Source organism: Rhinopithecus roxellana, chromosome 13 (genome assembly GCF_007565055.1).
Source record: "Rhinopithecus roxellana isolate Shanxi Qingling chromosome 13, ASM756505v1, whole genome shotgun sequence".
In the NCBI taxonomy this organism is placed as follows: domain Eukaryota; kingdom Metazoa; phylum Chordata; class Mammalia; order Primates; family Cercopithecidae; genus Rhinopithecus; species Rhinopithecus roxellana.
In genome coordinates, this window is record NC_044561.1 from 71,691,935 (window position 1) to 71,715,169 (window position 23,235).

The following is a 23,235-nucleotide window of genomic DNA, read 5'->3' on the forward strand; positions in this document are numbered from 1 at the left end:
TGCAGTACATTGGCACGATCTCTGCTCACTGCAAGCTCCGACTCCCGGGTTCAAGTGATTCTCCTGCCTCAGCCTCCCGAGTAGCTGGGATTACAGGCGTGCGCCACCACACTTGGCTAAGTTTTGTATTTTTACTAGAGACAGGGTTTCGCCTCTTGACCAGGCTGGCCTCAAATTCCTGACCTCAGGTGATGCACCCGCCTCAGCCTCTCAAAGTGCTGGGATTACAGGTTTGAGCCACTGGGCCCGGCCAATACCTTGATATCTTGCCTTGGGATCGTATTGCGTCCGTAGATCAGTTTTATGGTCATTGGTATCTTAGCAATATCACGTGTTCTGATTCAAGAACGTGGTGTACCTCTTCATTGATTTAGGTCTTTCAGGATTTTCTCAGGGTTGTTTCATAGTTCTCAATGTTTGTGTCCTGAACATGTTTTGTTAAATTTATTCTTAAGCGTTCATATTTTATGCCATGTACGTGGTCCTTTAAAAAATTTTCTTTCCAGTTGTTGCCAGTATTTAGAAAAACAATTGCTTTTAAAAATACTGACTTTATAGCTTTTCCCCAAGCGGCCTGAGGTGATCTGTGAAAATGGTTCATTAGTTACTTGACCCAGAAATCCTCACAAAGTCATGCAAATCAAGAGGTTCAAGTCTTCCTGATCACTTTAAGAACACTCGTGAAACTGCCCAGGCCATCAAGGGTGTGCATACATGAGAAGTCACCAAGTGTCTGAAAGACGTCCCTTTATAGAAACAGTGTATGCCGTTGTGACCTTGCAGGGGTAGAGTTGGCAGGTGTACCTAGGCCAAACAGTGGGGCTGGACACAGGGTTGGTGGCCCAAAAAGAGAACTGAATTTTTGCTGCACACACTTAAAAACGCGGAGAGTCACACTGCACGTGAGGGTGTGGGTGTAGGCTCTCGTGAGGGTGTGGGTGTAGGCTCTCGTGAGGGTGTGGGTGGAGGCTCTCGTGAGGGTGTGGGTGGAGGCTCTCTGGTGTTTGAGCACCCAGGATGCGCTGTGGGACTTCCAGGGCGGGTGGTCGGGTTCATCCATACAGGGCACCCTGTCACATTGAGACGATGCTCAGGGTAAAGAAACTTGTTCTCAAGCCAGGAGAGGAAGTTGCAGGGAAGAAAACTGTCCCAGAAGAAACTGAAGAAACAAAAACTTACGGCATGAGAATAAACTCAGCATAAAATAAATGCAATTAAAATTTACAAAAATTGACTTTATATCCTGTGGCTGTGCTTAACTCATATATTAGTTTTTATAACTTTCTTCTGTAGATTTCTTAGGATTTTCTTCAAAGTCATGATTTGCAGTAAAGAGAGGTTCATGTGTTTTTTTCTGGCCTGTGCACCTTTTATTTCTTGTTCTTACCTCATTGCACTGGCCACAACCTCCAGTGTAATATTACAAACAGAAGCGATGAGAAGGGACATTTTGCCTTGTTTCTGATCTTGGGGGAGGCCTTCGTCTTCTCTCACGGCGTGCATGATGTCAGCTGCAGGTTTTTCATAGAGGCCCTGTATTAGGTTGAGGAATCCCCTTCTGTAGTAGGCCGTTCTGGCTGCTGTAACAAAATACCATGGACCGCGGGGCTTCTAGACACCGGAAATTCGCTTCTCACAGTCCTGGGAAGTGCACGGTCGCCATGCTGGTGAGGGCCTGCTGCTTGCTTCCACGCGGCGGCTCGTGTGTCTTCAGAGTGTGGAGGGAAGGGGCAGCTGTGGGACAGGCTCTTACACAAGGCGCTAATCCAGTGAGTGACGGCTTGGCCCCCAGAGGCCCCCGTTTCGGTCACCGTCACCTTGGGGATTGGGTTTCAGCATATGAATTGTGATGGCATTCACTCATGAACCTTCTTTTCCTAGTTTGGTGAGAATTTTTGTCGTGAGTGGATGTTTATTTTTGTAAAATGTCTTTCTTCCTGTATTGGGATGCTTATATGGTTTTTCTTTTTTATTCTGTTAACATGGTGAATTACACTGATTTAATTTTGAATGTTAAACCCCGGTGAGTTCCTGTTGGTGGTCACAATGTATTATCCTTTTTATACGCAGTTGCATGCAGTTTGCTACAGTTCGGTGTGTAGGTTCAGGAGGGATACTGGCCTGCCATTTCCTTGCAGTTTGTCTCGCAGTACTGCATGAGTAATGCTAGTTGCAACAGTTCACTTGCCTCCCAGCCATTTCTGTTATTTTATATCCTTGATAGCACTGGGTGTTGTCAGACTTTTCAGTTCCTCAAATCTGGGGGTATAAGATGCTATCGTAGTGTTGTCTTAATTTTCATTTAAAAATTAATTAATGAGCCAGGCGCAGTGGCTCATGCCTGTAATCCCAGCACTTTGGGAGGCCAAGGCAGGTGGATCACCTGAGGTCAGGAGTTCGACACCAGCCTGGCCAACATGGTGAAGCTCCATCTCTACTAAAAATACAAAAAATTAGCTGGTCTTGGTGGCGGGTACCTGTAATCCCAGCTACTCAGGGGGCTGAGGCAGGAGAATCGCTTGAACCTGTGAGGCAGAGGTTGCAGTGAGCTGAGATTGCACCACTGTACTCCAACCTGGGTGACAAGAGCCAAACTCTGTTTAAAAAAAAAAATTAATGAAATTTAATTTCCTTTAATTCATTAATGGAAATTAATTTCATTTAACTTCCTTTCCTTTAATATGGAGAAAATTAATTTTCTGTTTATTGTTGTTTGTGGGTAACCTGGGAAATGTCTGGTTGTGTCTTTTTGCCCAGTTTTCTTTAAATTATTTCTTATTAATTATAGGAGTTCTGTGCATATTCTAGTTACTGTTCCTTTATAGGTCATACGTATGGCCAGTATCTTCTTCCAGTTTATATTTGATCTTTTCACTTTCCTTATGGTATTTTCTGACGAATAGAACTCCTTGATTTTAATGTAGTTGAATTTATCTATTATTGTCTCCCTTTTGGTAAGCCTTTTCAAGTCATCTTTAAGAAGTCCTTTCTAACCCGAAGGTCATAGGAATATTTTTCTGTATTTTCTTCTAAAATGATAACTTTCGCCTCTGCTTTAAAGTATGTAATCCTCCTGGCATGGGTTTCGTGTATGGTGTGAGTTAGAGCTCCATTTTCATTTTCCTCCTGTTTGGATAAGCAGTTGTCCTGGTGCTATTTATTTGGATGGTCCTTCCTCACCTCTGTGGTCTCCATGGCCCATCTGTAACATTTCAGGTTTTATATTATGTGGGATCCTTTTCTGGCCTGTCAGTTGTTTTCTCTTGGTTTATTTGTCTGTCCTTTCATCAGTAGCATCCTGTCCTTAAATAATTTAGCTTCATACTAACTCTTGGTATCTACTAGAGGTAATAACCCATTCTGTTGCTCTTGAGAATTATCCGTGCAACACTTGGCACTTTGATTTTCCTTATAAATTTTGGAATCAACTCTTCAGGGCCCATAAAAGTCCTTGTAGGTTATTTTAATTGAAGTTGTATCAATCTGTGGGTCAATTTTGGGAGAATTGAAATCTATGATGTAGTGACTATATCCATAAATATGGTATATTACTTTATTTACATATTTTGTAATATATTTCAATCAAGTTTTATGTGTCTTTTTCCTATAGGTCTTACACATATTTTGTTAGATATGTGTAGGACATTCCAGGACATTCTGAGTTCATTGCTGCTATTTTAAGTATTATTTTTTTTAAACACATTTTCTGGCTGGGAATGATGGCTCATGCCTGTCATCCCAGCACTTTGGGAGGATGAGGTGGGAGGATTGCTCGAGGTCAGGAGCTTGAGACCAGCCTGAGCAACATAGTGAGACCCCCGTCTCTACAAAAAATAGTAAAAAAAAAATTAGCCAGGCGTGGTGGTACATGCCTGTAGTCCCAGCTACTCAGGAGGTTGGGGTGGGAGGATCACTTGAGCCCAGGAGTTTGAGGCTACAGTGAGCTATGATTGTGTCACTGCACACTAGCCTAGGTGACAGAATGAGACCCTTTTCTAAAAATAAAAAATTGTGTTTTCTCATTCTTTGTTGATAGTGTGTTGAATTGCAGTTGAATTTTGGATATTGATCTTACTCTAGCACTCTTAAACTCTTTCATTAAAAATTTGCAATTTTTTGAGTGTCATACCTAGAGAATTTATTATATATGCAGTTCATGACAGTTTTATTTCACTGACGTCCTGTGCTTCACTCCCTTGTTGTCTTCTGGTATTGGGCCTATTGGGGTCTCAGGTGCAGTGTTGAGGGAAGTGGTGATGACCGGCAGTCTTGGATTGTTTCTGATGATAAAGAAAATGCGTCTGGTGATTTGCCGTTGAAGAGGATTAGCTGCTACGGATGTTTTTATCCATTTCCTTCATGAAGTTAAGGAAATTCATTCCCACTCCTTTCCTCTCTTCTCTTTTCTCTTTTTTTTTTTTTTTTTTTTTTTTGAGACGGAGTTCTGCTCTTGTCACCCAGACTGGAGTGCAGTGGCGTGATCTCTTAGCTCACTGCAACGTCCGCCTCCCGGGTTCAAGCTATTCTCCTGCCTCAGCCTCCCAAGGAGTTGGGATTACAGGCGCCCACCACCACGTGGCTAATTTTTGTATTTTTAGTAGAGACGGGGTTTCACTATGTTGGCCAGGCTGGTCTCGAACTCCTGACCTCAGGTGATCCACCCGCCTTGGCCTTCCAAAGTGCTGGGATTACAGCCGTGAGCCACCGCACCCGGCCCTTCTTTTTTTTTTTTTGAGACAGAGTCTCACTCTTGTTGCCCAGGCTGGAGTGCAATGGAGCCATCTCAGCTCACTGCAACCTCTGCCTCCTGGGTTCAAGCAATTCTTGTGCTTCAGCCTCCCGAGGAGCTGGGATTATAGGCACGTGCCACTATGCCTGACTAATTTTTGTATTTTTAGTAGAGACAGAGTTTCGCCATGTTAGCCAGGCTGATCTCAAACCCCTTACCTCAAGTGACCTGCCTGACTTGGTCTCCCAAAGTGCTGGGATTACCGGCATGAGCCACCTCGCCCACTTCCCACTCCTTATTTTCTAAAGTTGCTTTCTGTTTGCTTTTCTTGGGGCAGGGGATATTTGTTTATTTGTCTCCATGAATGTTGGATTGTATCAAATGCTTTCCTATTATTTAAAACCCACCAGGGCCCTTGTTAGCTTCTTTGACCTGCCACCTCCCTCTTCTGCCTTGGTCTCTGATTCCTGCCATGCATGCATCTTGGCAGGTGGCTCCCCTTGTTGCTTCATGAAGAGCACCGGAGCCATCCCCTGGGGGCTGAGGCCACCCTGCCTGACCCCACCCCGCTGAGGGCTGAGGGATCTCATCTGTGGCCTCAGTCTTCCCCTGCGGATGGCTCTCTACCCTGCTCTTCCTAGGTCACTCCCTCGCTGTGTCCTTGCTGCTTTCTTTGCCCTCCTGCCTCTCACCATGTCCAGACAGCCGCCTACCCTCTTTTTTCACCCCTGCATCCATCATTTCCCAGCTGCTTCCTTCGAGAAGCCAGTCTCGGTGCTCAGATGAGGCCAAGAAGATCTGCTGGTGGCAGGTTCTTAGAGGGCTGGGCAGCTCTCCTTCCTAGCGTAGACGGATCCATTGATTGGAAGCCCCAGGAGGGTGTGCGGCATTCACATGTGTTTCTGATTTGGGGCCGGTGCCCAGTGTGTGCTGCTCGGCTGTGGGCTGCTCGGAGCCCCTGTTTTGCTGTCTCCCTGCTGGTGTGTTCTGGTAAGTGAGGTTGTCTGAAAGCTGGGTTCTGGAGAACTGACGTTTTGCTGTAAGTCATTTAAGGTCCATGTCATCTGCCAGCTGACCTCAGTTTTCTTGAAATTGTGTGTGGGATTGGCACTGTTCAAAACATTTTGAAAGTAAGCAGAACATTTGGAGTTGAGTGCTGGACATGTGGTTTCAGGTGCTGAGAGCCGAGGTCCTGGTGGGCCACCGGGCCTTCTGGAAGCCCATCCTCTGCAGATAGCAGGCACTGCCTGTGGCCCTGAGCTCCTCTTCTTGCCACTGGCACTCTCCGATTGGTCCCCCTTCCCCAGCCTCTCTGGATAAAGCCACCTTAAAACACAGTGATCATGTGGAAGAGAAGCAATGTTTATTGCCATCTGGACAAACCCATAGACTTTAGGTTAGAGAAGTCCTGTGGCCTGGCCCATCAGAGGACACAGAAACTGCTGAGATGGTAGCTCAGGGAGCAGCAGTTCGGGGGTGGAGGGAATCTCAGCATGGTCCGTGTCCTATCAGAAAAGCAGAGCCGACTGCTTGCAGAGTTGACTGCCCCCACCACTGACTTGGAAGCACCATCCAAATGGCGACTTCTCTAACTGTTTTTGTTTAAGTTGGCAGATAAAATGTATCCAAACATGTGAAGTCTTAACCTGGAGACTCCAGAGGTGCTGAGACACGGCTGGCTTCAGGAAGAGCGCGAGGTGGGAGGTGCAGGCTCACAGAAGGACAGTGCTGCGGGGGAGCTCTGAGGAAAGGAGGGTTGTTTTCTTCTTGCTTGCTGATCGTGAGAAGAATCCAGAACTTTTGTCTGGAAGTGTCCTGTGCGTTCCGTGTCTCAGTGTTGCTGCGCCAGCTGCCTTCTTCCCGGGCTGTTTCACAGGGCCTTCCCTGTGAGCCCCTCCTCTGGGTGCCAGAGGCTGCATGCCCTGCACCCCGGCCTCTCCCTGGGGTTTTGATGGGAACCTTTGCTTGTTTTATTTGATTAGTTTATTTGTTGACACATGTGCTTACTCTAGTAAGAACTTATGGTGACTAAGAAAAATACTCATAATCCAAGAAGATATGATTAATGAGAAAGTCAAGGGAGAGGGAGAATAGAGGGAAAAACACCCACCTTGGACTCTGTTCAGCTGCTAGCGGAGTAGGGTAGGGGGAAGCCAGGAGGTGGGCACAGAGTTGGAACTGAGCTCTCATTCAAGGCAAAGGGAATGCCCAGAGTGTCATTTGAATGAATTCAGAATCTGCAGATGAAAGAGCACATGTTAAAATTGTGCAGAGGTGAAGGCTCTCTGTTAGTGCAGGATTTTTAGAGTCTTGGGATTTAAGTATGTGCAGATGAGTATGCTTTACCCTGAGGTTTAGCAAAGTGTCGAGGAGGCACCCTGGGCCCAGCCAGCATGCTCACTGCTGTTGGCGGAAGCGAGCACAGCCTGATTCTGCACACGCTGGGCCTCAAGGTGTGTGGTGCCTGGAGGACAAGGGCTTGGATACCCAGCCTGGAGCAGCCTGGCCACGTTCCGACCTTGGACCCAAGCTCAGTGAAAGAGGGAGTTGGTAAAGTCACATGAGGCCTGTGGGTTTCAGAGACTTTAGAGACCTGAGAAAATTACAAACCAGGAATGGCTGAGAATATAAGGGAAGGCTTCAGCAAGGCAGAAGTGATACCAGGTACTCGATGTTTTCAACAGAAGCCTTTCACCTAAAGACGTGAAGAAAAACCTGCCCGAGACCAACTGCAAATCCTTTCCTGTTTGTTGCATGTTGTGTCTGTCAAATAGACTCAGGCATTTCAGGAAGCTCAGGTGCAGTTGGGCAATTGAATTGAGTACTGAGAAGAGGCGAAGGAGGCCATCGTATCATGGAAGTGGTGGGGTACGGAGAGCCTCCTGTATCAGGCCCTGCCACGTGTTTATCCATTGGGTTCTGCATCTCTGCTGCGTGGCCCTTGGTGTTGCTTTCGTGGTCACCTGATACATTTTGTGGGGCCAGTTTAAAAAGTAGATAAGACAATTAAGCATTATTGGCAACTAAGTGAAGTTTTTGTACGAAATTTGTTTTCAAAAAATTTTTGCTCTTAACACGTTAATTGGAAAATTGCAGGCTCCGTTTAGGTATGTGGAGTAGGGCAAGCAAGACCCCTCCTAGTGCTCTCCAGCCCGTCCTGCGAGCACATGCTCTGGTTTCAGGGCTGATCGAAAATGTGCCTCGAGGCATGACAGGCCGCAGTGGGGGGTGGCAGTTAAGAAAAAGCAGAAATGGGCACTGCCGGGCAGGGTAAACTTTATTAACTGCTGAATGACTGGAAAATCATTTTAATGTTTTAGAGCTGTTTTAAATTATGTGTCTGTCTACACATGAAAGCGAATCTAAATTAGTATTAGGCTTTTGCATGAAAAGGCTGTGGTGTCTGACTCTGGGTGGTGATGTCTCTGACGCTTGTGATGCTGCTGCGTCGTCCTATCCAGGACACCAGAAACTCAGATGCGTTACCTCCACTGACCGGGCACTGTGGAGGTGCAGGTGTCCAGTTTCCTGGTGGGCTCGTCGGCGTCCCTGCCTGTGACTCTGCTCTGCTCACTGGCGTGCTGCAGAGGCCTCCGCTGCCTCCTCTCCTTGTGCACGTGGCCCCACATCCCTCTCAGGGCTCTGGCCCGCTGCACTGCTCACCTGGCCTCGCAGCGCTGGCGTTGTGCGTCTTTCCTCCACCTGGCCAGCTCCTGACACCCACATGGGCAGCTTCACTGTGACCATGCCCCTGCAGCACACTGTTCTTCCCTCTAGCCCAGCCCTGAGGCTTCCCCTGACCACCGTGGGTTACCTGTGCCTGCTGTTCTTTTTTTTTGAGACGGAGTCTTGCTGTGTCACCAGGCTGGAGTGCAGTGGTGTGATCTTGGCTTATTGCAAGCTCCAACTCCTGGGTTCAAGCAATTCTCCTGCCTTAGCCTCCTGAGTAGCTGGGATTATAGGCGCGTGCCACCATGCCCAGCTAATTTTTGCATTTTTAGTAGAGGCGGGGTTTTACCATGTTGACCAAGCTGGTCTCGATCTCCTCACCTCATGATCCACCTACCTCGGCCCCGCAGAGTGTTGGGATTACAGGCATGAGTCACCACACCCAGCCTGCATTCCCATTCTTTACCAGACTGTCAGCTCCTAGAGGCCAAGAGCCAGGCTTTCCTCATCCCACCCCCAACAGCAGCCCCAAGTACAGGGGATTGGATGGAGTGTGCATGTATGAGAGTGTGTGTGTGTGTGTGTGCGCGCGCGTGCACACACATGCACTGGGCCCTGGGGCTGCAGAGCTAGCAGGGCTCCCTGTGAAGGGCTTCTGTGTCAGAGTTTACCAGGAGTCCCCCTGTTTACCTTGTCACTCCCCTTGCCCACCACCCCCAAGTGGAGGTCATCACCCAGAGTTGCATGTCTAGATAGCAAAGCAGTCCTTGCCGCCAAGTTTTAACCTGCAAAATTTCAAACTTAAAAGAATGAGCACAACAAACACCTATTTACACCTTCCCTAGATCCATGAATTCCTAATTTTTTTTTTTTTTTTTTTGAACTGGAGTCTCGCTCTGTCACCCAGGCTAGAGTACAGTGGTGCGATCTCGGCTCACTGCAACCTCTGCCTCCTGGGTTCACACCATTCTCCTGCCGGAGCCTCCCGAGTAGCTGGGACTACAGGCGCCCGCCACCACGCCCGGCCAATTTTTTTGTATTTTTGTGGAGATGGGGTTTCACTGTGTTAGCCAGATGGTCTTGATCTCCTGAGCTTGTGATCTCCCTGCCTCGGCCTCCCAAAGTGCTGGGATTACAGGCGTGAGCCACCACGCCCAGCCCATGAATTCCTAAGTTTTGAGCAAAGCAGTTTTAACCTGTAGCTGATACAGGGGTTGGTATATATGGGACGCAAGCCTGTGCCTTTGTCGAGTGTTGTTGCAGGCTTAGGCAGAGTACTTTATGGCACTCTTAAATGTGAGCTCACTGTCACGAAGGAGATCTGTGTTGGATGTTAGGTGGGTGCCAGCCTCTCTGAAGGCTGCTCACGAGCTTTCCAGAAGCAGCTTTGGGTTGAAGTTTGCAGCAGGACTCTGCTTGCAGGGTGTGGCTTGACAGACACACATGTGCACTGTACCTGTTCACGGAGATGTGTCCATGTGTTAAGAATTTCCTAAAGTGATCGTGCCAGATACAGTCACCCCACAGTGTTCTCGGGATGGTTCCAGAGCCCCGTGCGCACATGCAAGTTCCCTGTGGAACCCAAGCGAGCAAATGTCAGCCCTCTGTGTCCGTGGGTTTCATATCCTGTCAATGCTGTATCTTCAGTCCTTGCTTGGTTGAAAAAAATCTGCATGTAAGTGGACCCTGGAAGTTGGACCCATGTGTTTCAGAGGCCAACTGTAATTTTCTGAAGTATTCTTACCAAAATATCTTAGCCATTTAAAGTTAACTTAAAGAGAATTTAAGGAGCTAGCATTTTTGGGGGGTATGTTTGGGTTTGCATAAGCCCTGGCAGGAAAAAAGGCCAGAACCCCTGTGTGGGGTGGGTCTGTCCCTGTTGGTCACTCTGACTGGCCCCCCTTAGCAACTCCAGCATCCCAGAGCAGGTGCGACTCCCGGGTGTCCAGGCCTCTGCTTGGTGCTTTAGGGAGGCTCAGCTGCAGGAGCAGAGCACGTGTGAGACCCTGCACCATGGAGAGATGACTGTGAGCAGTCAGATGGCTTAGAAGCCCACTCGACTGCTTTTACAACCTGGAAAATGCAATTCAGAATGATACAGCTCCTGCCCTGGCTGACCGGTTGCACGCCCAGGCAGGGGCTCTGTCTAGGAGTGGCTGACATCACGACGTTCGCCGTCTGTACAGATGTGCCGTCATTACAGATGTGCCTTGCAGTGCCTCTGCATTTTGAGGTGAAACACAGTCTTTAAACTTCAGGGTGAACTTTTACACTCGGAGTTTGGTGTATTGTTGCCATTTCGTTTGTGTTGATTTGCACATAGCTCTTTTGTACACAGGCACGATCTGCATTCCTGTTGAGTCTCAGAGAAATTAACAAGTGAAGCAAATCATAAGTAGAAGTCTCCACAGGTTGGTGTTTTAACTTTGCTCTAAGGTGAGCAACTGCGTATTTGTGAAATTTGGCCAAATGATGGGGAGATGCTGAGTTGGCTGACTGCTGTGCAGACCACCTAAGGAATAAGGATAAACCCCTGGAGTCAGAGCCCAGGGGAGAGTGTTGGGCCCAGCTCTCCACTCACAGGGCGGCAACAAGCTGTGGGTGGGTTGGTGGAGGCCCCATTCAGGCCCTTCCACCTCCAGAGCAGAGCTGCTGATCCTTCAGGAGACGCTGCTTTTTCCTGTGCCGAGGGTGGCCTGATGGGTTCGTGTTTCTGCAGAGCCTGGCTTTCCAGAGGGTGTGGAGGGTGCACGCAACCTGTCCACCTGTGGTTTTGTGAGACGGGGGCTGGAGCCAGCTCCCACAGAGCTGATGCTTTGTGGCCTGCTCCTCGGGCCTGACCACAGTTCCCTCTGCGGCATTTTGGGGGATCCCTTTTCCATCAAATGAGCTAGCTTGGTGTTATTTCTTGGAGACTTGAACATGCACTTTCATTTGGAGGCTGGGAGCTGAGGACCCCTGCAGCTGTTTCGTGCTCCGAGCTACTCAGTGAGATACTCTGTTTAAAAGGCAGCGTGGTAGAGGGTGTGATCGCTTGGTGGTGTCATCGACAGCATGCTCACGTCCCTGTGTTGCTCACAGGGTCAGGTGGAGTAAAACTCATTGAACGTGGCCTGGTTTTTGTGTGTGGTGGTGAATGGAGTTGTTAATATGACTCTTGGGCAGCTCCTAGTGTTCTTAAGAGGCAGGGCTGGCGGGGGAAGGTCGTGTGCTAACTGTGAATCTGGCAGTTATTTTTGCTCAGGAAGGATGGTGGGAAGAAGAGAATTAAAACTATGCTTTCCATTATTTTTTTGGGGGAGGGTTGTACCTTTTCTTGCTCTCTGAGGGCTACATGCGTGTGTTTTAAGAACTGTATTGGGTGTGATCGACAACAATAAGCTGAGCACATTTAAAGTGACTGGTGAGTTTTGACAGACGTGCATGCACGTGAAGCCATCACCCCAGGGTCAGAATGGTGAACCCTACCCCCAGCACGGCCTCTGCTTCTCTCTAGCCCTCCTTTCTGTGCCTCCCATGCCCCTTGTCCCGTCTGCTTTCTGTTACTGCAGGGGAGTCTGCGTGTTTTAGAATTTTATATAAATGCAATCAGACAGTGTATTAGTCTGTTCTCACATTGCTATAAAGAAATACCCGAGGCTGGGTAGCTTGTAAAGGAAAGAGGTTGAATTGACTCACAGTTCCACATGGGTGGGGACAATCATGGCAGAAGGCGAAGGGGAAGCAAGCACCTTCTTCACATGACGGCAGGAGAGACAGGAGGGCAGAGGAAACTGCCATTTATGAAGCCACCAGATGTCGTGAGAACTGACTCGCTATCCCTGGGGGAAGCCGCCCCCATGATCTAGTCACTTCCCTCCCTCCACACATGGGGATTACAGTTGGAAATGAGGTTTGGTGGGGACACAGCCAAGCCATATCACATGGTGTGTGCTCTCTCTTTTCTGGCTTCAACTCGGTGTGATTATTCGAGAGTCATTCGTGTTGTGTGTATCAGTAGTTCATCCCTTTTTATTTGAGTGCTTTTCCATGATAGATACACCAGACATTGTTTACGCTTTCATCCTTTGGTGTACTTTGGACTTGCTTCCAATTTATGGCTATCAAAAATAAAATTGCTTGGAATGACCCATGTGCAAGCCTTTTTAAGGCCACACAGTTGCTTTTCGTTTGCTTCAACACCTCAGGTGGAATGGCAGGTCCTACATGAGGAGTATGTTTAACTTTCTAAAAAACTGTAGGGCTGTTCTCAGAGAGGCTCCCACCAGTGGTATACAGGAGCTCCAGTTGCTCCACATCCTGGAGAGCACCTGCTCTTTTTAGTTTTAGCTATTTTAGTGAGTGTGTAGTGGCGTCACTTTAGAGATGTAATTTGTGTCTCCCTAATGACTACTGATGTTGGGCTCTCTCCATGTGCTCATTTGCATCCGTCTGCCACCTTTGGTGAAGGGTCTATTCAGTTGCCCACTTTCCTTTTTTTGAGACGGAGTCTCGCAGTGTTGCCTGGGCTGGAGTGCAGTGGAGCCATCTTGGCTCACTGCAATCTCCGCCTCCCGGGTTCACGTGATTCTTGTGCCTCAGCCTCCCAAGTAGCTGGGACTATAGGTGCTCACCACCATGCTTTGCTAATTTTTTGTATTTTTAGTAGAGATGGGATTTCGCCATGTTGGCCAAGCTGGTCTTGAACTCCTGACCTCAAGTGATCTGCCCTCCTCAGCCTCCCAAAGTGCTGGGATTACAGGCGTGAGCCACTGCGCCCAGTCTGGGTTATTTTCTTACTGAGTTTGGAGGATTCTGCATATATTCTGGATCCAAGCCCTTTATTAGATAGATGCTTTCTAAAGATTCTGTCCGTTCTGTGGCTTGTCTTCTCATTCTCTAGCAGTGTCTGCTGAAAAGCCGAAGTTTAACATTTTGATGAAGTCTAGTTTATCCCTCTGTTCTTTTATGCATTGCGTTTCTGATGTTGTATCTAAAATTTCTTTGCCTAACCCCGGATCACAGAAATGTTCTGTTTTCTTCTGGAAATTTTAGGTTTTATGTTTAGGTCTGGATCCATTTTGAGTTGATGTTGGTACACACTATGGGGTGTGGGTCCAGGGTTTTGCCTGTGCCTGTCCAGCTGTTCCAGCATGTGAGAAGCCTGTCCTCACCACTGAACTGCCTTTGTCCATCTGTGTGTGGGCCTGTTTGTGGACTCTGCATGGCTATGTTGATCTGTTTAACTTTGCACCAACACTGTGCTCTCCTGGTTACTGGAGCTTTTTTTAGACAGGGATCTCACTGTGTCACCTAGGTTGGAGTGCAGTGGGGTGATCTCGGCTTACTACAGTCTCTGTGTCCCGGGCTCAAGCAGTCCTCCCACCTCAGCCTCCTGAGTAGCTGGGACCACAGGCGGGCCCACACTGTCTAATTTCTGTATTTTTAGTAGAGATGGGACTTCACCATGTTTCCCAGGCTGGTCTCGAACTCCTTTCCTCAGGCAAACCGCCTACCTTGACCTCCCAGAGTGCTGGGATTGCAGGCGTGAGCCCGGCCCTGAGATTACTGGAGCTTTCTTTTCTTTTCTTTTCTTTTGAGATGGAGTCTTGCTCTGTCACCCAGGCTGGAGTGCAGTGGCGTGGTCTCGGCTCACTGCATCCTACGCCTCCCGGCTTCAAGCGATTCTCCTGCCTCAGCCTCGCAAGTAGCTGGGATTACAGGTGTGAGCCACCACGCCCAGCTAATTTTTGTATTTTTAGTAGAGACAGGGTTTCAACACGTTGGCCAGGCTGGTCTCAAACTCCTGAGCTCAAGCAGTCTCCCTGCCTCGGCCTCCCGAAGTGCTGAGCTTTCCAGCACTTGAGATCAGCTCGTGTCAGCCTTCTGACTTTTTCTTGTTTGTTTGGTTTGAGAGGGAATCTCATTCTGTCACCCAGGCTGGAGTGCAGTGGTGTGCTCTCGGCTCACTGCAACCTTCGCCTCCCTGGTTCAAGCAATTCTCGTGCCTCAGCCTCCACTACAGGGGTGCACCACCATGCCCAACTCATTTTTTGTATTTTTAGTAGAGACAAGGTTTCACCATGTTGGCCAGGCTGGTCTTGAACGCCTGGGTTCAAATGATCCGCCCGCCTCGGCCTCCTAAAGTGCTGGGATTACAGGCATGAGCCCCTGCGGCCAGCCTGACTGTTCTTTTTTTTACAGTTGTGTTGGTTACTCTAAGACCTTTGCATTTCTGTATGAATTTTGGAACCACCCTGTCAGTTTCTACACAGGAGGCTGCTGGGACTTTGGAATTCATTGCTTCTGCAGAGCAGTTTGGGAAGAGTTGACATCTTAACCATCTTGAGTTTCCTGACCCATGAACACAGTGCATGTCCCTTCGCTTGCTTGCATTTTTGTTTTAATCAGCGTTGTGTAGTTTTAGGGGAGGATGAATCAAAGTTCATGATTTTACAGTGGTATCTACGATGTGCGGGGCTGTGTGTGCTGCAAGTGCTGGACCAGGAGCTGTGTCAGAAGCTTCATCTTTAGCAAAATATTCGGGTGCGGTGGTGTTAGCGCCTGCACTGGGCTGCATATGTTTCCCTTTGCTGCTTTGCTGCGGCCCTTATGCCTGCCAACCCCCGTGAGGTGGGAGAGAACACTTGGCTTTAGCCAGAACAGGTTAGAAGGAAGATGCGACCGTGCACCTGTCCCAGCACAACACCCACTTAGAGAGAAAACAGCCTCTGTAAGAAGAGCGCGCTGGATTCTGGAGGGGCCCTTTCCACATGTGGGCCGTCACCACGTGTGTCCTGTCCACCACGGGTCCCAGTTGGCAGCATGGAGAGGGTTCGAATGTCCTAGTTACGGAGGGAAGTGGGGCTGCAAACCCTCAGGCTTCAGACCACCCCTTTCCACTGTGGGGAAACGCCACTTTTGCTCATCTCTTTGGCCCTTTTGGTAGCTTATTTCTTGAAGACCATGCTCCTCTGCTGGGGACAAGACTGCCTGCTGGTGGCTCTGTTTGTGTCTTCTGGGCCTTCCAGAGGGGCTGCCTTTATTCTGCAGCCAGCCGCAACCCTTCCCACTTCTCCGTGCTTCGGTGTGGAGTGAGGGCCAGGGCAGCCAACTGACAGCACAACTGTCCTCTGCGTTTTCTCGGACAGAAGTCATCACAGGCCCTCCCACCTCCTGACTGCACAAGTCTCCACGGCGCAGACACTTTTGTGATACCGTTACAAATACAGCTGGGAAGGGGAGGGAGGGATTTTCTTAGATTTGTGTCCCCAGGGGTCCGTCCTGGAATGTTCTTGCCCCTCCAAGACCTTGGTGCGCTGGGAGGGCCCGCTCCACCTCTGACACTGGCAGCCGCTGGCTGCTGTGTACCTGAGTTTCCAAGCGTCCTCCTGGGGTATGGACCTGCCCTGCCCCCCAAGAATTCACTCACTCGCAGAGCAGCCACTGCACACGGTGCCTCCCTGTCGCCGTCTGAGGTGCTGGCAGTTTTTTGTTTTTTTTTTTTTTTAAATTTAAAAATGTAAAACTTTAAGCGAGACTCCGTTTCAAAAAAAAAAAAAAAGTATAAAACTTTAATCATATGCCTGTTTTGAAGAGCAGAGCTTTCAGTGAGAAACAGACTCTGCTGGCCTACCCACCCCCTTTTAACTGCCTCTCAGAGGGGACTGCTTTGAATACGTGTATCCACATGGCTCTGCCTGTACAGCCACCTCCTGAGGTTGCTGAGTGTCAGCTAGCGACCATCCGGCCACCCAGCCGCGGTCCGCAGAGCCCCGGCCCAGCCCACGCAGCGCTGGCCAACTCTGCGTTCGGCGCGCACAGCCCTTGGCTGTGAACACGCTGTTTGAGTCGAGCCAAGTGCTGTGCTGCTTCTGCTTCCTGTGCAGGCAGCTGTGTCTCAGCAGCTAGAAGTGCTGCAGGCTCCCAGGTGCTTACTGCCCTACAGCCAGCCCCAGTGCCTTGGCCCTCTGGACCCTGCGCCTGGCCATGCTTGTTCCTCCCTTCCGCGTCATCCTTGCGAGTCCCGTTGTTTCCTTTGGGTTCAGTCCCATGTTTCCTGGATCCTGTCTTTTGCTTTCTTCACTTATTCCCTTGTTTAAGTGGCTTCTGCCTTCTTACAGAGTATACCTTTTTTGAGACTTAGTTTGTCTGAAATGCCTTTTTTTGCTTCTGAACCTTGATAGGTCGTTTGGCCTGGCATTGAGTTCCAGGTGGAAGGTGATTTCCCGTGGGGTTTCGAAGGTGCTGGCCGTCTCTTCCCTGTTCTGTGGAGCTCTCAGGGCTGCCGAGCTCTGCCTCCCTGTACTGTGGCTGGGATCTGTGTTTTTCCCCTGGAAACACGGGCAAAGTCTTTCCTTCCCAGTGGTCTGGCTTCTGCGGTGAGGCTGGTGTGCGCCTCCTTCCTCATGTTCACGCTGGCTCCAGCAACTGCTCTCCTTTCTATCCTCCTCTTAGAATTTCTGTTGATTACCTGTTGGGTTTTCTGGAATGCTTCTTCACATTTTCTCATCTGTTCTTCCAAGTTTTCACTCTCTTTTTCTGTACTGTATTCGGGGGAATGCCTCGGTGCTGTCGTCTGGTCATCCCAGCAGTTTTCATTTGACGGTTGTGTTGGATAATCTTTGTCATTTTGTAGAGGGTTTCTCGCCTGTTTTGATCAGTTCACTGTTTTGGTGTCTGGGTTGATTCTGGGCCTTCCTTGGGCGGCCGGTGGTCTCTGGCTGTTTGCGCATCTGGTGGAGGGGCTGGTATTGAACTGTGACAGTGACAATGAGATGGGACAGACATCCTAACAAACCTTCCCATTACCAGACACCCAGAAAGGCTGGGGAAGTTGGATAAGTGTTCTTTTAAATGAAGAATTTAGCGTTCTAGAAAATAAGGAAAACCAGCAGGGCTCAGACTTGGAGCTGGACAGCAGCTCAGGGTGGGACCTTGCGTCCCCGTGGGCTGGCAGGGGCGACCGTTCAGTGCCTGGCTCGGTGCCCCTGATACTTGTGCCAGAGAACCCAATAGCCTCAGGAGGAGAGCTGGCGCTGAGAGCCCCTCAGGCCCAGGAAGAGTCCCCCACTGGCAGAGGGGACAGCGGTCCCTGCAGCCTGTCCTGTGTGTCAGGAGGGAGGAAATGCCCTTCTGAGAATCCACAGGGGCCTGTCCTCCCGGGCTGGGGTTGGGGCCATGCTCCCAAGTGACTTGGGTACCAGGGCGGTCACAGCCCTGGGTTTGGCAGAGGTGAACGTGGACCCCTGTGGAGTGATGTGTCCTGACCTGGGCTACACAGGAGAGCCACAGACAGAGCCATGCCAGTGCGGGCAGTGCAGGGCCAAGAGGTAGCCCGGGCTGCGCCTCAGGTGGCCAGGGCAGAGTCCACAGCCCCAGGCCCAGGGCCGGGGTTTGTGCTGAGAGTGCCAGGTGGCCTGCGGCACCCGGTGAAGGCATTTTCCCCACAGGTGGGGGTTCCCAGGATGCAGGTGCCTGTGTGGTTGTCACACAGCTTCACGTGCTCTACATTTTGGCTTCAAATACAGTAAAAGTGTTACCTACGAAAGAAATCAGGAAAACTGTCGTGTGGGGTAAGAACCCTGGTGTTTCTCCTTAGGGAGGGTGGGATTCACTCACACTGGGAGTCGGTGGGTGGGAATCGGTGATGGCGTGCTGAGCTGGGGATGTGGGTCCCTGGAAGACTCTGGAGGAGGCACTGGTCACGGCAGGCCGCTGGCCGGGCTCTGGAGGGTGCACGCTGCTCCTTCCCCAGGGAGGCGTCCGGCGGCCGCTGCTGGCTCTGCATTGCCCTCAAGCAGTGTGGCCTTGAACTGCTGGGAGAGTGGAGAGAGTTTCCACTGTTTCAGTTTCAGAACCTACATTTTCACCATAATGAAAAATAGAAAATAGCTTAAATCTTCACCAAAAGGAAATTGTAAACACATTTTGAATGAAATAGTATGTAGCCACGGACAGTTCTGTTTCTGAAGAACGTTTACTGCCATGGGAAGTGCACCCGGGAAGCGGGCAGGGAACAGGGAAACGGGCAGAGAACTGGGGCGGGTGTCCCCCCGTGGTCCTTACGGCTTCCAAGTGCACAGGCTCACAGGTCTGCACGCTGGGTGGCACCTGAGCTGTGCCAGGCAGGGGAGGGGCTTCAGGAGGTTTCCATTGTTCTTGTGCTTATCTGCACTTCTTAAATTTTCTGTGAAGAACACCTCTTTCTGTGGTAAGGAAGATACTAGGACAATTAGAAAAGGAAGCCCTAGTGTGATTCTGTTAGCTGGACCTGGACACATTATGGTGGTTGTATGTGCACATTGGCTGGTGTGGGATTTTGGCTATGCCATGAAGAAGTCTCCAGGAAGGTGGAATGGGGCAGAGAGAGGGGCTGCGAGCTGAGGAGGTTGCCAGGGAGGTGGCAGTGGCCACAGTGGCCCAGTCAGGAGGCAGGGTCCCAGGCCCTAGCTTCCTGACCTTAACTGTTAATGACCTTCAGGGCTGTGCCCCATCCATCCCGTCACCACCTGGAGTTGCCCGTCTTGGTTGAATGAGGACGCTGAGGGTCTTTGGGACGGATATCGTGTTTCTTCTTGCAGGTTTGACCTCTTCCTCCCTGACTCGAGGGCTGGGTACGTGGAGCCGGTTGTGCCTCTGTATCCGAGAGCCCTGCTGCCTGTCATCCTTGGATCCTCTCTGTACTCCTCACAAAGACCTGGGTGGGGACGCGGCCAGTGTCCCATGCGGCTCTCTCTGGGGCCCTCTCAGACAGAACCGTCCGCCCTGGCCTCGGGGTCCCATCTGTGGGGTGAGGCGGGGGCCACACCTGCCACATTTACCCTGCTGCAGGTGCAGAGAAAGGAGCAGAGGCACGGGGCGGCTGCCTTTCGTAGGCCAGGTGCCGCCCATAACCACGGTGGATGACTCTTAAATTAGTTATGTCTTGAGATGGAGTTGCACTTCTTTGCCTTGGTGTGAATAGATGCTGCTGGATTATTTGTCCATAAACAGAGCTCACAGGACCCAGAACTGTGAGAACATCTCGGAAACATGGCTTGGATGCAGCTGTTGGTGTTCTGACTGTCCTCAGACCATCACACAGTGTCTGACTTTGCTTTTTGGCACAGTCAGGCTGTGATACAATAACTAGGGAGGCGGACAAGAAAGTCCCCAGTGACAGCGCCTCCTATGCGCTATTTGTTGGAAGCAAACCTCAGTTCGGCTTAGGAGATGTGGCCACTCATGCTTGGTTCACAGATATTTTCAGTGCTTCGAGAGGCTACGTTATACCTGCCTGAGGTCACATGGTCACTTCTTGTGGGATGTTTGATTCCTTCTCCAACTTTTTTCCTAACCACAAGGGACACTGGCCCCGACCATAGGGCACATTTCACAGTGACCCATGTCTGTTTCCGTACACTTTGTGATGTCCAGAATGCCACTTTTATTTTGTTAGAATTTTAACCACATTGCTAATTTTGTTAATACTTTTTTTAAAAAAAAAAGTATTCCTGTAAATATCTCTGGATACCTTTTTTTTTTTTTTTTTGAGGTGGACTCTGGCTCTGTCGTCCAGGCTGGAGTGCAGTGGTGCGATCTCAGCTCTCTGCAAGCTCCGCCTCCCGAGTTCATGCCATTCTCCTGCCTCAGCCTCCCGAGTCGAGTAGCTGGGACTACAGGCGCCTGCCACCACGCCCGGCTAATTTTTTGTGTTTTTAGTAGAGACGGGGTTTCACCATGTTAGCCAAGATGGTCTTGATCTCCTGACCTCGTGATCCACCTGCCTTGGCCTCCCAAAGTGCTGGGATTATAGGCGTGAGCCATCGCGCCTGGCCTTGGATGCAATTTTTTAAAGCACAAAGCTCCTGATAATTAAGTCTCTTCACTCACTATGAGATTGGCAGGTTTGACGCTGGGTGTGGAGGCACTGGGACACTGAAGCCTCCTTTGTCCTGTTACCATCCCATTCCTGGGTGTGCACTTAAGTCTGCATCCATTATTGGCTTCTCAGAATTCCTTAAAAACATTTTTTTGTTTTTAGGAAATGGGGTCTCACTCTGTGGTCCAGGCTGGAGTGCAATGATGGGATCATAGCCCACTGCAGCCTCCAACTCCGGGACTCAGATGATCCTCCCACCCTAGTCTCCTAAGTAGCTGGAACTAAGGTGTGCCACCACGCCTGGCTAATTTAAAAAAATATATATTTTTTGTAGAGGTGGGGTCTCACTATATTGCCCAGTCTGGTCTCAAACTGGCCTCAAGCGATCCCTCCACCTTGGCCTCCTAAAGTGCTGGATTTCAGGCGTGAGCCACTACACTCATCCTGGTTTCTCAGAACTCTTGAGGAGGAGGAGCAAGTGTCTTCAAATGCAGTGAATGAAGTGTGGGGTTTGAGGACATTGTGTTAGGATTCTCTAACGGGACAGAACTAATAGGAGAGATGACTATATGAAGGGGAGTTTATTAGGAGAATTGACTCTCAGGATCACAAGGTGAAGTCCCACAATAGGCTGTGAGCACACTGAGGAGCCAGGAAGCCAGATCTCAAAAGTAGGGAAGCCGACAGAGCAGCCTTCAGTCTGTGGCCAAAGGCCCGAGAACCCCTGGCAAACCACTGGTGTAAGGCCAGGAGTCTAAAAGCCGAAGAACTTGGAGTCTGATGTTCCAGGGCAGGAAGCATCCGCTCGGGAGAAAGATGGAGACCGGAAGACTCAGCCAGTCCAGTCCTTCCACGTTCGTCTGCCTGCTTTTGTCCCAGCCACGCTGGCAGCTGATTAGATGGTACCCAGCCACATTGACGGTAGTTGTGTCTGTCCCAGTCCGCTGACTCAAATGTTAACCTTCTTTGGCAGCACCCTCACAGACACACCCAGGTGCAGCACTTTGCATCCTTCAATCAAGTTGACACTCCATAATAACCATCACAGACATGGGGTGTTTACCAGGTGTCTTGTTTTGGGGTCCCCAGGTCCCATGTGTGCTTGGGTGAGAGTGGAACTCTCCCTCGTGACTCGCAGCAGCTCTGGTGGCCACATGGCTGATGAGCGTCCGCCTGCCTTGAAGGCTGTTCTGGGCACTGTGGGCGCAGATTCAAGAGATGGAGCCTTGGAGGCCTTTCCTGTTAATTCGTTCGTGAGCTCCAGGCTTGGAGATTCCAGCAGGTTATTGGCTGCAGCTGAGTGTTTGGTTTTTGTTTGATTTCTCCACGGTTTATTTTGAAAGGGATGTTTTGGGGGGAAGTTTTCTTAATGGGCATAAATGTGGCTTTTTGGATCAAGAATTTTAGATGTTAGCCCAGGAGAGGCATTACCGTTATTCTTGATAGCATGCTGAGTTTCGAAAGAGCTGGAGCCCAGCAGCTTCACAGACTCTCCTGAAACCCCTGAGAGTGCCCCAGCGCCATAGCACAGGAGGAGGAAGCCCCACGCTTGTTTGTCAGGACCAACAGGGGTTCTCAGGCCTTACTTTATCTTTTTTGAGGTTATTGTGTCCCATTCTCCATAAAGGGGAGGAAGGAGAGGCCACACAGTGGCTGCGCCCTGTGCCCTGTGGCTTGGCCAGTGTGTGATGGGTGGTGGGGACAACCGGTGGCAGTGCCTCATTGCACGTGTGTTCAGTTTCTCAGCTCTGTGGTGCTGGGCCGTCTGCTGAGTCTTCACGCGGGAACGAGTGCAATGTTTATAGCCCTGCTCCCACGGCTGCATCCCCACCTCTGTCATGGGAAGTTAACATTTAAAAGTTGGACCGTTGTGTTACTGTTTCTAATGGAATTTATGATCTAACTGGTTGCTGTTTTTTGAAGCTAAAATTAATGCCAAACCTAAATGGTAGGATTTGCTTTCCCATGATTCAGCTCAAGAACCATGAAGGGCAAATGGTTCTCCTTTGCTAAGGGTTGTGTCGCATCTCTGCGCCTGTGTTGTGGGTGTCAGGGCAGCGTGGGGGCAGCACTGTCCCGCCTCCCGAGAGGAGGGTTCTGGTGAGGAGCCTCGTGGCCCACCCTCCTTTTGTTGGGTCTGGGCGTCACAGGACAGCAGGTTGGGAGAACCTGGAGTGTGGGCCGTAGACATGGTTGTGACCTCTAGGCCCAGCCCAGCCGACATGGCCGTGGCACAGGCAGGAGGTGGGAACAAGGAGACTGGCATGTCTGTGGGGTGTGTAGGCCGGTTGGGGGCTTGGGGGCACGTGATGTGGCCGGTGGAAACCATTGCTGCGTTGCCTTGCTGTCCAGCTCATTTATAAAAGGAAGGCTCAGGTGCCATTTTTTTTTTCACGGCCTTTTAGCAGCCTTGACAGTTTTCTCGTCTTGTGTACCATCGTGATTCACAAGTGTGTTTCGAGTTCAGGGGATCCGTGTGTGTGAGACTGGATTTCCTTTGTTTTCTTCTCACAGCTGTCAGCTTTCCCTGGGTCGGGCCAGGGTCTCCTCAGGGCTCTGGGGTGGGTGCGTTCCTGACGCCAGGTCTCCTTTGTCTGCAGGAATGGTCCTCGTCCGAAGTGAGAATGGGCAGTTGTTAATGATTCCTCAGCAGGCCTTGGCCCAGATGCAGGCGCAGGCCCATGCCCAGCCTCAGACCACCATGGCGCCCCGCCCTGCCACCCCCACAAGTGCCCCTCCCGTCCAGATCTCCACCGTACAGGTGAGTGCACGTGTGCCCTGGAGTGTGAACCCCTTCCCTGCCCAGCCCCTCTACCCACGCATGCTGGGGAAGCCTGCAAGGGCCAGGCATAGCCGTGGGAGTGAGGACTGGGAAGTGTGTGCGGCATCCGGCCCCATCCAGGATGGGCCAGGACGGCGCTGCTCTCCTGTCCTCCTCTTGGTGGCAGGGCCTTGCCCAGCTCAGAGGCACCAGCTCCTGCAGTCCACCGAAGGG

General features: G+C 50.3%; 1 protein-coding gene across 2 annotated transcripts in view; it reads left to right on the forward strand.

Moving 5' to 3' along the window:
- TAF4 (TATA-box binding protein associated factor 4) overlaps window positions 1-23,235 on the forward strand; it is an 87,308-nt gene that overhangs the window by 25,122 nt on the left and 38,951 nt on the right. For both annotated transcript variants that reach the window (XM_010365281.2, XM_030914246.1), the window contains one exon: window positions 22,841-23,001. In XM_010365281.2, the coding sequence (XP_010363583.2) occupies window positions 22,841-23,001 (161 nt within the window). The remainder of the gene's footprint in view (window positions 1-22,840; window positions 23,002-23,235) is intronic.